The 16,428-nt window shown below is 40.5% G+C and overlaps 1 protein-coding gene across 2 annotated transcripts in view; it reads right to left on the minus strand.

The window, feature by feature from the left end:
• LOC307029403 (ephrin type-A receptor 6-like) overlaps positions 1 to 16,428 on the minus strand; it is a 328,394-nt gene that overhangs the window by 65,444 nt on the left and 246,522 nt on the right. For both annotated transcript variants that reach the window (XM_079665352.1, XM_079665351.1), the window contains exons 4-5: positions 11,576 to 11,731; positions 8,541 to 8,876 (exon numbers count right to left, since the gene is read on the minus strand). In XM_079665352.1, the coding sequence (XP_079521478.1) occupies positions 8,541 to 8,876; positions 11,576 to 11,731 (492 nt within the window). The remainder of the gene's footprint in view (positions 1 to 8,540; positions 8,877 to 11,575; positions 11,732 to 16,428) is intronic.

The following is a 16,428-nucleotide window of genomic DNA, read 5'->3' on the forward strand; positions in this document are numbered from 1 at the left end:
TTTTCCACCATCATTTGTAAATAAATTCTTTAAAAATCAGACAATGTGATTTTCTGGATCTTTTTTTCTCATTTTGTCTCTCATAGTTGAGGTATACCTAGGATGAAAATTAAAGGCCTCTCATCTTTTTAAGTGGGAGAACTTGCACAATTGGTGGCTGACTAAATACGTTTTTGCCCCACTGTATCTGATCCTCAGGTATGGGAACCAAATGATGTTAAAAAACATTTCAAAAACCTTCAAAATACACCCTGAAGCAAGTACAACTCTAACACAGAAAATACCTGGCTATGCTGCCCCAAAACGTCTCGTTGGAGATTTCTCATTTTCCGTTGTTTGCTTCCAGGGTTCTGTGACGGGTGAATACCCAAATCAACAACAAATGACCAGATTGGCCCAAATGGACCAATCCGTGGTGCACCTCACACACCAGGATCCCTTGGCTAACTAACAGGGAGTCCCTGAACGCTGGTAATTGACGAGTTGGGATCGCGGAGAAATGCTCTCCGCAGACCTATTCTCACGGCGTTATAAACCTTTTTCTTACTCAATATCATGCTACACTTATTGTTTTTACTTGGGCTGTGAGTGTTTGTGTGGGCTCAGGATGAGTAAGTGATTTTGGAAAATTGCACAATTTATATCTATTCTAGTAGACCTCAACAATGGAAATATGATCAGTAGAAATGGCCATGACATGGTACCTTTAATTCAACCTCTCTATGTGCGCGTGACTGCTTAATTCAGTTAGTGGTACATAAAGCTCATATTTCAAAACTCAAACTATCCCAAATGTATCCTGATGTTAGTCCAAACTGTGATAAATGCCAAACTGCTGAAGCCTCTCTCATTCATATGAACTGGTCCTGCCCTCGCCTCAGCATGTACTGGACAGAGATCTTTCAAATGTTATCCCAGGTGTTCAGTATTGAACTGATTCCAAATCCTCTGGCTGCCATATTTGGGGTTATAGGAAAGGAGATGCATTTAACTGCAGAACGGCAGCGATCTCTGTTCTTTACTCTCCTCCTAGCTCGTCGAGCCATCCTGCTTAAGTGGAGGGACAGTGTCCCGCCCACTCACTCACAGTGGTTGACGGACATTATATCCTGCATGAAACTTGAAAAGATCGGATATTCACTTTTATATTCAAACAGGACATTTCAGGAAGCCTGGGAACCTTTTTTTTTTAATGCATTCCACACTCTATACTTAAAACGATCTGCGATTGGTATAGCCTATCTGCAGCATATGTATATGTTTGTATGTGTGTACAGTTGATTTGTATGAGTATAGGTATTTGCTGCATGTATGTATTTGCATATGTATTACATGCATATATACTCTTCTAACAATGTTCCTGATAAATAATCGTGTGTATGAGGCTCACTGGCAGTGAATGTAGGGGATTACTTTAGTCGTTGTTTTTGTTTGTTTGTGTTCTTTATGATTTGTTTTTCTCTTTACATAGACCACTGTCTCATTTGTATGCATATTATTTTGCTTTCCATCTCTAAATGACAAACACTGATTATGCATTGCCGAAACGCAATAAAATATATATATATTTTTGATCATAAAAACCAAAAATTGAGGCAAAAAACGAAGGGGATAGTGGTTTTACTTTTCAAGAACTTTTGATTAAAACCTCTCTTAGTCTCATTGGAGCCATATTTTTGAAAAACTGTTTGGCATCTTAAGAAATTATTACTGAATTAGTTTTTTTTTTTGTATTCTCGTAACTTTTATATGTTTGACCGTTACTTAGAATTTAAAGAATATATTTCTAAATAGCTTGAAATCAACGACTGTAGTGATCTAAAATGGCAGATGTTGCAATGACACTATACTTCTTTATATGATTAACTACTGACACTATTAACTAATACAACATGTGTATGAGGTTTGCTGTAATTGGTAGCAATCTCGAGCATACTGCACCAACACCATCAGATCATCGTTTTTATTAATCTTTCATCACTACCCCCTATTCTGCACACCATTAACTCCCAGCCTTCTGTGTGCATGGTGTAATAAGACTGCATGCCAGGTAAGCACATTCTCAAAATCAATTCAGATTTTGATGAAGTCTCATATTATGCATAGAGTTGGCATGTCCCTGTGGTTTGCACCGTTTAGCTGAGAAAGAAGACGACGACAGATGATGGTGATAAAGAAACTGATGGTTACAGCCAAGGTAATCAGTGCTACTGACATTACAGCAGTTATACACAGGTCTCATTACGTGCTTTCTTTCACTTCTGCTATAATAATCACACACACGGGAAACCATTTACCCCACTGTTATGCATGGTTTACTTTGTGAACACATGCACACTCTCATATCATCCTTGATTTTGTCGATGGTGGCACATTATACTTGCTCAATGTCTACATCTGCCTTTAGAGGATAGAAGCAAATGAAAATGATCTGGACACTAGCAGTCATTGCCACGTCAATAAGCAGCACTCCCCTCGGCAGCTCCTCCCACATTATTCTATATCATCATGCAGTTCCCAGATTGTTAGCTTTGCCCGTCGGGCTTTTCATTTACAAAAGACTGTCTGATTACCGTCTCTCAAGTTGCAGCGAGAATGTTCCGATGCGTCGCCCGCAACTCAGAATGCGATCTGTCTCTGATTGCTTTCAGTGACATACACAATTACCCAGCTGCTTCCTGTGATTAAAGCAACTTTCCTGTTTAGGCCATTTCCTTCTTCTTCTCCTCGTCTTTTTCCTCCTCCTCCCTTGCCTCTTTCTGAAGCCATCCACCTGTCCACTCCCTCAGACAACTTATTTCCAAATTTGCATAATAAAAATTACTTCTAAAATCCCCCCTGTCCTTATGCTGTACGCACACATATACAATCTTTTTTAAATACGTCTCTAAAACTATGTAACACCGAGGTGATACAATTATGTTTTTTTTTATTTCAGTCGGAAACTCTGAAAAACTTTTATCTGTTTTATATGTTTTACTTAATAAAATAAAAGATACGTTAATTTGTAAACTTTACCAAATTGAAGAAAATAAAAACATAAATAAAGGTAACCGAAATGTATTGTTTTAAGTATTTAACATACTTTATGATGGTTTGTAATGTTTATCTGTAGAAGTACAATACTCCAAGACACGTCATGAAACTTTCTTCAAAGAAAAAAGAAAAATCTGTCCAAAGCCTATTAATCTGACAAATCTTTAATCCTGGAATCAAATCAATCAGGAAAATGTTGGGACTTTTGGGGTACGGTAAAATCAGGCCGTTGAACAATGGGAAGTGAGGAGCATATGAGCAAAGTTTTTTACACTATCTAAAATCACAAAGCAAACAACTTTGAGTCTGTAGTTTACACAGTGCACACACGCAGGTGCACAGATGTCTCTGTCACTTAATCTCCCCTGCACTCTTTATCCTTTGCCCACATGTCTTGTCAGCTAATTCCCCTTCTTTTTTTATTCTGCCTCCCCTTCTTTGCTCTTTCATCTATCGTCTCCTCACTCAATCGTACTCTCATTCTCTGCTTCTCGTTTTCTATCCTCTCATACCCTCTCTGTCACTTCATCAGTCTCTGTCCCAATAACACATCCCTTACTCTTTCACTACATTTCCCTCACAGGCTTACTCCCTCATTACGCTCCTCCTCTGTTCACTTCACCTTCTCCATCCTCGTGTCACTCGTCTGGTGTTTGGTAGAATATTGCACGTTTTGATATGCAAATTGTAAAAGGTATCCCAATGCGGGGAACGATCATGTGATATTTCCCCTCTGAATGGCTTTAATGCAGATTACGGAAGGATGTAGTTGATGGCCATGAAAGTGTTTTAGTAGATGGTAAAAAAAAAGTGATGATTGTGGTGGATGTGAACCTCCCTTAAGCTGTGAATTTATAAGTCTGTAGGATCACGGCAGTGCCACGTTTCTGGTGCCGACTACAATAACTTGAAATGCACTCTTAATTTCCCCTGACTATTTTTGTCTTTCTCCAAATACGAGAGGATTTATTCCAGGCCATGACACCCCCTGCTGTTAATCCTTATGATTCTTTTTAATTCCCCACACAAAGTGTCAGTGAATGTGAGTGTGTTATAGAGATGATGCATGGGCACACATCATGTGCTTTACTGGATGAATCACAAACATATTGAAGAGCTTTTGCCTGACAGGAAATAATCACATGCCTTAACTTTTATATACCACTAATGTGTGTGTGTGTGTGTGTGTGTGTGTGTGTGTGTGTGTGTGTGTGTGTGTGTGTGTGTGTGTGTGTGTGTGTGTTGTGTTTGTGTGTTTTGTCAAAGCGGCCCTATCCACTGCACAACAAATCATATACTAAGCGTACTGACACAAGACATTTACCATCTGCGTTTTGATGACTCATTCTAATTTATCTGTGGCCAGCGTACCTTATTACAGACGACTTTTGATATTGCATCACAACAAAGAGACATTCACATGAACGACTTATTTTCTGCTGATGGCAACACTATGCTAATGGTATCAGAATGTTCTGTGCACATTTCTAAACAAGCCCATCAGAAGGGTTTTGGTGGAAGTGTCTAGGGAAGCATGTGTGCAAAAGTATTTGTATGTATGCATATCACTGGAGTCGCAGAAAAACAAATTACCGCAGTATGCAAGATTTTATTTTTGGCTTGCATGGTTTCCTTTGAGTTGACCTAATGCAGGTTTCATATAGCTGCCTGTTAGGTATTTTTCACAAACTATATAGTATGTGCCTGTCTGAAGTCTCTTACAGTGTCATGTTGTAGCTGCTGTTTAACAGTGCAGTACTTCAACATACATTAGATTTTTTATATTAAAAAAAAGAATACAAATAAATAAACATTAATTATTGCGGTGAATAAATAATGAATCTCCAGGTGTATTAGAGCACACTGTGTTTCATAGTGATATGTGCACTGACTGCCACAAAAGCCCTGTACCACAGCTCCAACACAATCCGTTTTACAGTGTTAGCAATCTTGAAGATTACTGTATTAGTAATGACAGTGAGGGTATGTACTATGTACCATTTAAAACCCACTACATTTGTACAACTGTATACACATTTTGGGAAGTAATATTCATTTGTCTAGTTAATTTTCTGATGGCTGCTGATGGCGGCTGATACTGGATACCCATCCCTCCTCATCCTCCTGGATCTGACTGCGGCATTCGACACTGTCGACCATAACATTCTCCTTAAGCGCCTCGAACACACCATCGGACTCTCTGACTCCGCCCTGAGCTGGTTCCAGTCCTACCTGTCTGGAAGAACAGAGTACGTCTCCTTAGGAGGTGCGAGGTCCCAGACACACCCTGTCACCTGTGGTGTCCCTCAAGGGTCGGTCCTTGGGCCCACTCTGTTCACCTTGTACACTCTGCCCCTTGGCTGTGTCATCAGCAAGCATGGAATATCATTCCATTGCTACGCTGATGACACGCAGCTATATATAAAGACAGACTCTATCCTACATGCTTCCTCACTGTCACCATCATCGTCACCGCTCCCATCAACATCCCTTAACACCTGCATTGAGGAGATAAAGGCCTGGATGCGAGAAAACTTCCTGCAACTAAATAGCTCCAAAACAGAAGCTATTTTGGTTGGAACACCAAACCAGGTCCAGTCATCCCCCATAACCCACATTACCTTTTCTGGACAAAACATACCCCTCTCCACAGCAGTTACCAACCTGGGTGTTAGATTTGACAGACATCTAACCTTTGACACCCACATCAAACACCTGTGCAAAACCTCCTTCTACCACCTCAGGAACATTGCAAAACTCCGTCCCACACTCTCCCTGTCAGATGCAGAACAACTGGTCCATGCCTTCGTCTCCTCAAGGCTTGATTACTGCAATGCTCTCCTCATCGGGACTCCTAGCGGGAGCCTTCAGAAGCTCCAATACGTACAGAACAGTGCCGCTAGGATCCTGATGAAGGTGAGAAAATACAACCACATCACACCCGTCCTTCATTCCCTCCACTGGCTTCCTGTCTCATTCAGGATCGAATACAAGATCGCACGACTGACCCATCAATGCATCCACGGGAACGCTCCTCCATACGTGAAGGAACTTCTCACATCACAAACCTCCACACGCAACCTCCGCTCCACAACTAACCATCTGCTTCGCCCCCCTAGGACCAAACTCCGCACAATGGGGGATCGGGCTTTCTGTGCAGCTGCTCCTGGTCTGTGGAATTCCCTCCCAGACCACCTGAGGACTCCACAGACCACTGATGCCTTCAAGAAAGGCTTAAAAACCTTTCTTTTTAAAAAAGCTTTTGATTAAACTTTTGTTTATTTTGTTTGTTTTTATTATGCCTCATGTAGCACCTTGGGATTGTTGTGAGCAATGAAAGGTGCTTTATAAATCGAATTTATTATTATTATTTCTCAACAAATTGTGGCATTCTAACTATTAACTGTGTAGTGACACTCTAGCTCTTCTATAGTAAGGGAGGTCAGACACACAGGAGTACGCTGGTTTTAAATGTTATGTAAATAAATATATATGTTTCTGATTTTTAATCTGTGACTTCAGGAATTGTTAAACAAAAAGAAGTTGGACTGAAGATTACTCCTTATTTTACAATAATTCCACAAAGCAACCAATGATAAATCTAAATCAGATGTATTCCTTGCAGAATTAACCGTTTTCGATACATTTCCGACAAGTAATAAATGAGTTAACGGTTATATGGCTGCTGCAGGTTGTAAAACATACTGGTGTTATCCGTGAATATATGTAAAGTTCCATGGGAAAAGTCACAATATGACATTATTATAACTGACAGTAGTAATTGGTACAGTGTGGGCTATTTGTGTGCATGAATCATCCTGCTCCATTCTCAACAAAGACAGCCGGTCCTATATGCATGTCAGTGTTATTTCCTTTGAAATAACTAATTGAGGTGTGAAAATAGAAAGTAAGACTGTATGGCATGTGAAACTCAAAAAAGTTGTGTAAGTTGTATAATGAGAGAAGTGGAAATATGAATTGAAAAGAGATGACTGAAGTTATGGAGTTTATCAAGTGCCTATAATTAAATACAAATTACACCTTTAATTGGTATTATCCACAAGTACAGTGGTTTGTTAAGAATATAACATTGAAATGTGTGTTTTGGCATAAGGAGGAATACTTTTTCAACTTTTATTCATGACTGGAGAACTCCCGGTGCAGTTATAGCCTACATATAACCAATCAATAGCGTTTTCGAATAGCACATGAAAACACTTATTTGAAGGTGATCGTGGTAACATACTTCATCAGGCTGCTTATCACTGACTGATGGCCAGGAATCTACCTCTTCCCATGAGCATTTTAAACAGCTGCAGCTGGGTATATTAGTGATAAAATGGGTCGTGTGTACAGCTCAGGGACCTGCCCAGCCTATGTGCTAAACTGGGCACCCTAATGATATAAAAAGGCTGCATGTAACATTGAGTTACCTGTAAAGGCTAGAACTGTCCCCCGTGACATGGAATAATGCATTTAATGTGTTTTGGCTGTATGAGAAAATGTATTGCTCCCTGACTCCCACAGCAGCACAAAGATAAAGGGAAGGAGAGGAAAAATGAAGGAGAGAACAAAGAAAAGAAAAAACAAACATTGGAAACAGGAGAGAGAGCGAGAGAGAGGGAAAGAGGGAGGATGGCAGAAACCCAATTGAAAAAACGTGGAGAGAGAATAGTCAAGGGAGGACGGGAGGGAGGAGGGAGAAAACAGAAAACACTGTGTTTGCAAATCACAAATTAAAAGCATAAGTGTTCCAGTACAGACCACGGCCCCAGAGGAAATATAGGACTTTCAGCATAGCATTTTTTATTTGGAGTAGGCAGGTAGAGACAACCTCTTCTTGGCCTATACTGTCATCATTTAGAGCAGCAGTTAAGGATGCAAAACTAAAAATACTACAGCAAAATGACTTGGAAGATCATTCTGTATTTAACTATTTTTTGCATTTCTCTATCTGCTTCAAAGGTGCAAACCACAACAGTAAAGATGTTGCTATGAACAAAGAATGAAAAATAAACAAATAAAAAAGAGCTCATAGCAAAAGTTCTACAATTTTGTAACCAGTTACTTCAACAATAGTTAATATTACAGCTGTTTATCATGAACATGGATTCAAATGAGCAGGTATGCTTGCTCGATCATGGTGGTGTTAATTAGTTTTAATAATAAATAACCCCTGTACTGGTATAACCGCTTCAGGAAGAAATGTGGGAGATTCATCAAGAGTCAGACTCTGAATATATTGCAGCAGTACCTACAACACTAACTAATTAGTTGAACTAATCCTACCTTTCATTAAATGGTTTGCTTGAATGTAATTTGTAAATGAAGATCTTTGGCACATTAGGTGAAACTTGTACTGAATACTGAAAGTACTGTAGATGTAATGGGAAGGTTTTCAGCCCAAATTAAAGCAGAATTAACTTTTCGAAGATCACAGTGTTGCAGTCAAAGTGATATACCATATAATTAACTCTAAACAACAAGTACAATTCAACACTCACCACCCTGATCTGTGCTGACTGTGATGATGGCGACCGGGCGAGGGAAGGAGCTCATCTCTGACACACTGTTGAGGGACTCGATCTCAAAGGTGTAATTGGCGTGTGCTGAGAAGTCCATGACAGTGACCGTGGCATTGGTCAGACCTAACTGTCGTGGTAGGTAGCGAAGCTCCTCTTCACAGAACTGGCACTGATCTGCTTCGGGGCCACAGCGTTTGCACTGGACGTTGTAGGTGAGATCCCGGCGACCCCCAGTGTCGCTGGGGGGGGACCACTCCAGTATCAGAGAGGTGTCGTTGAGGTTAAACAGCAGGTTGCGGGGAGGAGATGGAGGGCCTGTTAGAAGTAGGAAAAAGGAATGAAAAGCTAAAACAGTTAAAAGGTACTTTCACCTGTGGGATTTAAGCAGTACAGCATTTTATGGCTTCTAGGCCCACTGGCAATGAAACAATGTATTTTATTCTTTTGAAAAGATCAATATAAAAGCCTAGTAGCAGCTGAATTTAGACCCTAGTGAGGCTTCACATGATGTTAAATACGGATGTTATACTGACCATCTATCCACTTGCTCTTTTCTGTACACATCCTGCCACTTTTCAATTACCATCGTTACATACAGGATGTCCAGGACTGGGAGTTTATATCGACCGACAGCATTTAGAATCCACAGAATCCTATTTGGTCTCCTATCTTAATATAGGCCCATACTTTTTAAGTGCTTCATATGGATGGAGTCTTCTTATCGGCAAACATTTTTTTCTTTGCTTATCTCTTTAAAAACTGACAGACATCACCTTATTGAACTGCAGACAATCACATTTTTTTTACTGTCTGCAAAAGTTTGCAAATGTCAGTGTGTAGTGTGGAGGCTCAGGTCAAGGAAAACAAAAGAGAGGAAAAAATGCCAGACAAACAAAACAACTGGAATCCACTGTTTGCCTCGTTGTCATGGATTTTTAGGACACTCCACTGTCATCAAAGCAGTTTTAACATTAACCAAGCAACCCATATTATCATGCAGGAGAGATCACACACTACATGCAATAAAAAAAGCACAGGACCCAAAGTTGACCCCTGAGGAACACCTAATCTAAGACTGAATTCTAAATCCTCTTCATGAATATTTACAAAGTCTGGTAATGTATACACAATTCACAAAGGTACATTGTAGCATACACTTGATAATAATAATGCCCTACCAAAAAACTCCTCTGGAGCGAAGTAAACATTCATAGGTATTTCACCTTGCTTATGTTTCACTTTGCTGAGGTATTTTTGTGCTCTCTGAATGTGCGTGTGTTTGTGTGTCAGGGTAAGTATTGTGCTGTAGCAGGCGGCCAGCTGTCAACAGGGTGGAGTTAAAAGGCCTGAGGGATTTGAACACTCCCATCCTGCCAAACTCACTGTCTGCCTAGACAATGGGATGCTTCCCTCACCTTCACCATCCCTTCATTCCTCTCCCTCCCTACCTTTGCTAAAAATCTCAGCAGACAGGAAAGCTCCTCCTACCCCTCCTCTACTTCTGTCAGCGATTGTACAATCTCTCTCTCTTTATCTCTTTCGGCGTCTATCGGCCATTATCTCACCTCCTCTATTCTCTCCATCGAGGAGAATCCACCCCTCCTGCAAAGCAACCCCACTGCCATCAATCAGCTCCCATTCTCCTCTAGGGGGAGATTGGTATCAGCACCCTCCTCCCTTTCTCTCTTCACTGTCTACACCATCCAGCCGCCTTTACACTTTCTCTTCACCTTTATCTCTCCTCCTGTGACATCTTCTCTTTCTTGCTCTCTACCTTTGTTAACATACCCGTTTTATGTGCTAGCATACAAGCTCTTGATTAAATTGCATTATGTGAGTAAACACAGAACTCACAGCTTGTTAGGATAGATGTATTAGTCTACACCTCTGTTTGCCGGGTTGTCACAGTCCTACAAGCCTTTAGTTATACACATTGCTTGTACCGGGAGAAAAAGCAGCCTTAGAGATTTAAGATTTTGTTTACCCTGGAAGATTTAGTTCAACAACTACCAACAACTGTTGAAGAACCCTTGAACTGACACCTAAAACAAAGTGTGCTTTATGTGTTGAAACTGGTAATTTGAACTCCATAATTCAATGCAAGTAGATAAATGATTAAACCCATTTTTAAAGAAGGGATTTAGGCTGGTGTTATAAAGACATTTACACTTTTTATATAATGTAGATGCTATGAACCATGGCTATTAATCAAATGTCCTCATACTAAATTATATATATTTCAACCTGACAGATCACTCATAATAATACTAGTTATTTTCAGCACTATTGAATATAATATCTTTCCAACAATATGAGACTGCTGTTGCACTGAAAAGGCCTGCAGGTATTAAATGCATAGATTGCTATGAGCAGAAGCAGGATGTTTCATCATCTGAGTCTAAATTTAGAGATGAAAATATTGCATGAGGAGTCAGCCACTATGAAGATTGTCTCTGCAATCAGTGCATCTCGCAGGGAACTGTAAACCCACAGCTTCTCCACAATAATTTGGCTTTGTGCTTCCATAAAAGACAAATACACTCTTTCACCCAGTGGAGCTCTCAGACGTGGCCCCCGTCTATCTCAGTGACAGCTAAATGGCTTTTTAATTAAAGGAGAATTAGTCCGGTTAAACTGTAATTTAATGTAAATATGAAGTCGTAATGACAGTCGGTGAATCATCAATGAAGACGAGGCAGCTGAACAAAAGCCATGTAATTCATCCAGAGACTCACTAATGCAGTTTCATACCAGATAAGTCTTGCAGACGAGACTGGATTTACGGCCACAGCTAATATTGAGAAACCACTGGAGTAATCCACCAACTCCAGAGACAAAGCAATAATTTACCCAGTATGTTCGGCCTACACAAGTATAGAGATCTTTAATGTGAGGCTCAAAGCTCCCCCATGACATAGCTCGCATAATAGATGACTAAAAGCCAGGGAATCTATGTGCCTAATGAGTAATAGGTCATAAGTAATCATTAAGCCCCTGTTTGCTGATATACTCACGTGTACAAGCCATGGATGGAGGATCTCTCTCCGCTCTGAAGAAGCCCGTCTCACAGCGGCAGATAGCAGCCCCTTCTCCATAGCTGAAACAATGCGGAGGGCACTTTGAACAGTTGATGTTTCCAGCATATGCCTTGAAGAAGCCTGGTTGGCATGCTGGGGGTGAGAGGAAGACAATATGTACACATTTGAGAAAAATGTATTGTAAATTCACACAGACACTTGACAGGAGGGTAAGGGGAGGAGAGAAGGTGGCGGCTATAACAGGAAACAGGCAAGAATACCTATGTACACATCACATCCTCATAATGTTTCCCCAATGACATAATATTTAAAACATATATTATTTCTTTAAAGTACACATTAAAAACCAAAAGGTATTGGAAAAGCTGGGTGTTGATAATCATCACAACTCAAGCATTAAAAATCTGCCCCTTCCTTCAGACTTCCTTACAGAGCCCCTCCTCCAACACACACGAATGCGCACATGACCAATGAGGGCACAAGATAAGTTTGTGCACGAGATGGAAGGCTGACAGTTAGGTAGGCAATCCAATTACCTGCCGCGGGCCGAGCAGATACTGTAATCGGTCTAGCTTTTTACAGCGCCACGGCTTCCACAGATGAAATATTTGTATATATTTATTGTCAAAGCATTTTTACATTACATTGCATTTAGCTGACGCTTTTATCCAAAGCGACTTACAATAAGTACATTCGACCAGGAAGATACAACCTTGAAGAAAACAGAATCATATAAGTACATCAGGTTTCATAGAGCCAAACATTACAAGTGCTACTCAACTGGTTTTAGATAAGCCAGCCCTTTATTAGTATATAAGTGCTTTGTTAGCAGTTCTTTGTTAGTAATTCTATCGCTCGAAGTGGAGTCAAAAGAGATGAGTTTTCAGTCTGCGCCGGAAGATGTGCAAACTATCTGCTGTCCTGATTTCAATGGGGAGCTCATTCCACCATTTTGGAGCCAGGATAGCAAACCCACGTGTTTTTGCTGATGGGAACTTGGGTCCCCCTCGCAGTGCGGGTGCAGCGAGCTGTTTGGGCGATGCAGAGCGGAGTGCACGCGCTGGGGTGTACGGTTTAACCATGTCCTGGATGTAGGAAGGGCCAGATCCATTCGCAGCATGGTACGCAAGTATCAATGTTTTGAAGTGGATTCTAGCAGTTACTGGAAGCCAGTGAAGGGAGCGGAGGAGCGGGGTGGTGTGGGAAAATGTTGGAAGGTTGAAGACCAGACGAGCCGCTGCATTCTGGATGAGCTGCAGAGGTCGGATGGCAGATGCAGGTAGACCAGCCAGGAGGGAGTTGCAGTAGGCTAGGCGTGAGATGACGAGAGCCTGGGCCAGAACCTGCGTCGCTTTCTGGGTCAGGAGGGGACGTATCCTCCTGATGTTGTAAAGCATGTATCTGCAGCAGCGGGTTGTAGCAGCGATGTTTGCAGTGAAGGACAGTTTATTATCTAGGATCACATCCAGATTACTTGCAGTCTGAGTCGGGGAAACAACCGAGGAGCCAATGTTGATTGTTAGGTCAACAGTGGGACAATCTTTTCCCGGAAGGAAAAGCAGTTCAGTTTTGTCAAGGTTGAGCTTGAGGTGATGAGCAGACATCCATCCATTTCATGTATTCATTGCTATCGGGATGTTAAGAGCATTCCATGGAATATAACAAAAAGTGTTTCTGAAGTGAATTACCTCCTACCTTTAACAGTGATTGTTTTTTTAAATCAGAAATTCATCATTCAGAGGCTAGGATTTACAGATTAATTTCTTTTTAAATATGGAAATGTATGCAGAAAGTTCACTTAAATATAATGAGACCATCTGCTCTGGTTTTTGGAACTTTTACACTAAGTATTAACAATTATGATTCATATTGAAATGGTCAAACAGTTGACCTCTGCAGAGACTCAGACACCAATATTCCTAACTTTTAAACTGAATTTTTTACCTTGGAATCAGAAACATTTGCAATGCAAAACATTTTTAACACATATTTTTCTTCTCCCAATTTACACGCTAAAAAGTTTAATCCTGACGTTTCACACAGTTCAAGGCCTGATTAACACTACCTTCTAATTAGTAAGTCTCAATGAATAATTGACGCTGAATTATTAAATGTGATTTTAGAAAGGCATTTTTAAAGAACACAAAATCACACTGGACAACTCACTGAAGGTGTTTAGTGTCTAGACTCTAGAAACTAAATACCTAGACTCTAGAGTGTTTTATTTTTAATCAAAAACTCATGTTAAGAAAGTTTGAGCCACTGTTCAGCCCAACTTGCTCTAATGTTCACTGACATTGTCAAAATGCTTCAGGACAATTTTCACTGTTCCAAAATAAAACAAGATCTCCCAACTAAATGACTTCGGACCAATTGCCCTTACATCTCATCATGAAGGTGTTTGAGTGTCTTTATATTTGAAATCCAGCACCAGCCCTCTGATGGATATGTTTTGTTTGCTTACAAAGCAAATAGGTCTGTTGAGGATGCTGTCAACATGGCAACCTCCACACTTAAAATCAACCTTAGCCCGCCTCCTGTTCATTGACTTCAGCTTGGCCTTCAATACAATAAACCCAGCCAATCTGTCCAATTAACTGTTGAACACAAATATTGACTTCCTTCATATGTCACTGGATCCAGAGCTACTTTAAAAAAAGGCAACATGAGGTTGATGATGAAAACTGTAGCACTTCACCCTGGACATTCTCCCAAGAGACAAACCACTTCACATCCCACCACAGCTCAGTCACCATTGTTTAATATGCACACCATACATCCATGTTTCATTAACAACAACAACAAAGACCAGTCCCGTGAGCAGGCAGCACAATCAGGCTCTTGGTGCCTTGATAAAAACTACACACAAGACATCTAAAAGACAAAAATGTATTACAGATTTGGGCACAGCTGCCTCCCAAAAAACCCAATATGTGTCAGGACTGGAGCAACCATACACAGCAGTGACTCAAATTACTTGGCACACACGTCAGGAACTCACTCGAACACCTGTGTAACATGAGTGTGTCAGCGCATACACAAACATATAATAAGGCCAAATAAAACCTTAATTGATATGTGGCTGCCTTGTGCACCTTATTCTGCAGCGGAATCTTTGTAAAAATAGAAAGTTAATAAACTCAATATTAGTCAACTAAAATAAACTCGCATTTGAGCTAAGCACTGTGACACAATATACTGTATCAGTCAAGTGTTAAAGCTGAATAAATAAAACATTGCAATACTACTTAACGTGAATATACTTACATACATACTGTAGGAGGGCAGGTACAAACAACATTATTTCTACATCTCAGACGTCAGGAGCATAAGATTAAATAGCAATTTTTTTCAATCATTTTTGGAGAGAATATGTTTAAAGCTTAAATTCCCAGAAGTCTTTTCAAACAGAGAAGGGTTTTATGCATAAAAAATGCTGCCAAAATGAGTCTCATCCAGCCCAAGCTGCTGAACTTATTCCAGAAGCCTTGTGTAAGAAAGTGTGTAATGAAGTAATGAGTTCTCTGTTGCTAACACATTCACACACAACACATGTATTACTATCAAACACAAGCTTTTTTGTAATACAAATTACAGAATGAATAGGAAAAGTTGGATTTTGTATCGCCATTGCCTGAAAGAAATTAATCGGGTCTCCTTTCCTAGACTAATTGAAATAAGGAGAAGAAGCAAGGAAACTCCTTTTTGTAAAACAAACATGTTAATTGAAGTAGGTGACTGCACCAGTGTGTGTTGATAAAACAGAAGGCATACAAGCAGTTTCTCTTCTTAAGAACATTAACTGAAAAGCTTGCCCGGTTCTACACAAGTTAGACACATTAGAGATGGCTTTTAATTGCATTTTTCTGAACCTTAAAATTACTTCCACGTCACAGAGGCATGTAAAAGTCTCCTGCCTGGTGAGATTTCCATTGCTGCCGGTTGACACCAAGCCCATCGATTTAACAAGGTAACACAAGCTGAGCAATTTGAAGTGATTCACCTTGAAGCACCAAGTGCCTTTGTGTGTCTCCATGGCTGCCTGTGATAAATGGAGCTGTGGGGAGTACAAGGAAGCGTTTGAAACCACAACTTCTCTGATCAGATGGGAACAATTAGGACAGAGGCATGGAGGTTTACACAACCAGAACACACACATTTGGTGCAGACTTTTTCATATTTAGTTTTATCCGCAAAAAGAATGTTTAGTCATTTACACGTTTATTGGATTACATTTATTGGAAATGGCCAGCCCTATATCAGACTCTGTACAAGACTATTTGTCTTTTTAAAATCCTTGTTAGCCTCTAATGCAATTTAAATGAGTAAGAATAAAAGTAGTAGACATGTTAAAAAGGTGGACCATTGATCGTTGATTCAATTCCAGTTCCAACATTTTGTCATTGATATTTCCCTTCAAAATCTTGACATACACACATACACGCACCATGTGCATCAGTATTATAAGTGGCCTCCCCTATGGCGTACCAAGGCTGCCTCTGTCATTAACCTCTGATACCGGCTTGTCCTTGAGTAAAAAAACGTCATTCAACACCCCCACCCCACAAGACCCAGTTTTAGACTGTCAACCTAATGATGCCTCTGCCCGACCTTCACTGAACTGAGGGGATGTTCTTCTCCGCACCTCGCAGCGCCCTGCTGCAATCTGTCGGGCCAGACTCTGTTCCAAGGCCACAGTGGAGCTCTACAATGGCTGACCATGCATCACCCCAAGATGGACACACACGTGGTGGCAAGGAGGTTAGCACACACATGCTGGTATGGGCGCACACACAAATTGACAAACCGCTACACATGGCTTCAGCAGT

Source organism: Notothenia rossii (genome assembly GCF_949606895.1).
Source record: "Notothenia rossii genome assembly, chromosome: 2".
Lineage (NCBI taxonomy): Eukaryota > Metazoa > Chordata > Actinopteri > Perciformes > Nototheniidae > Notothenia > Notothenia rossii.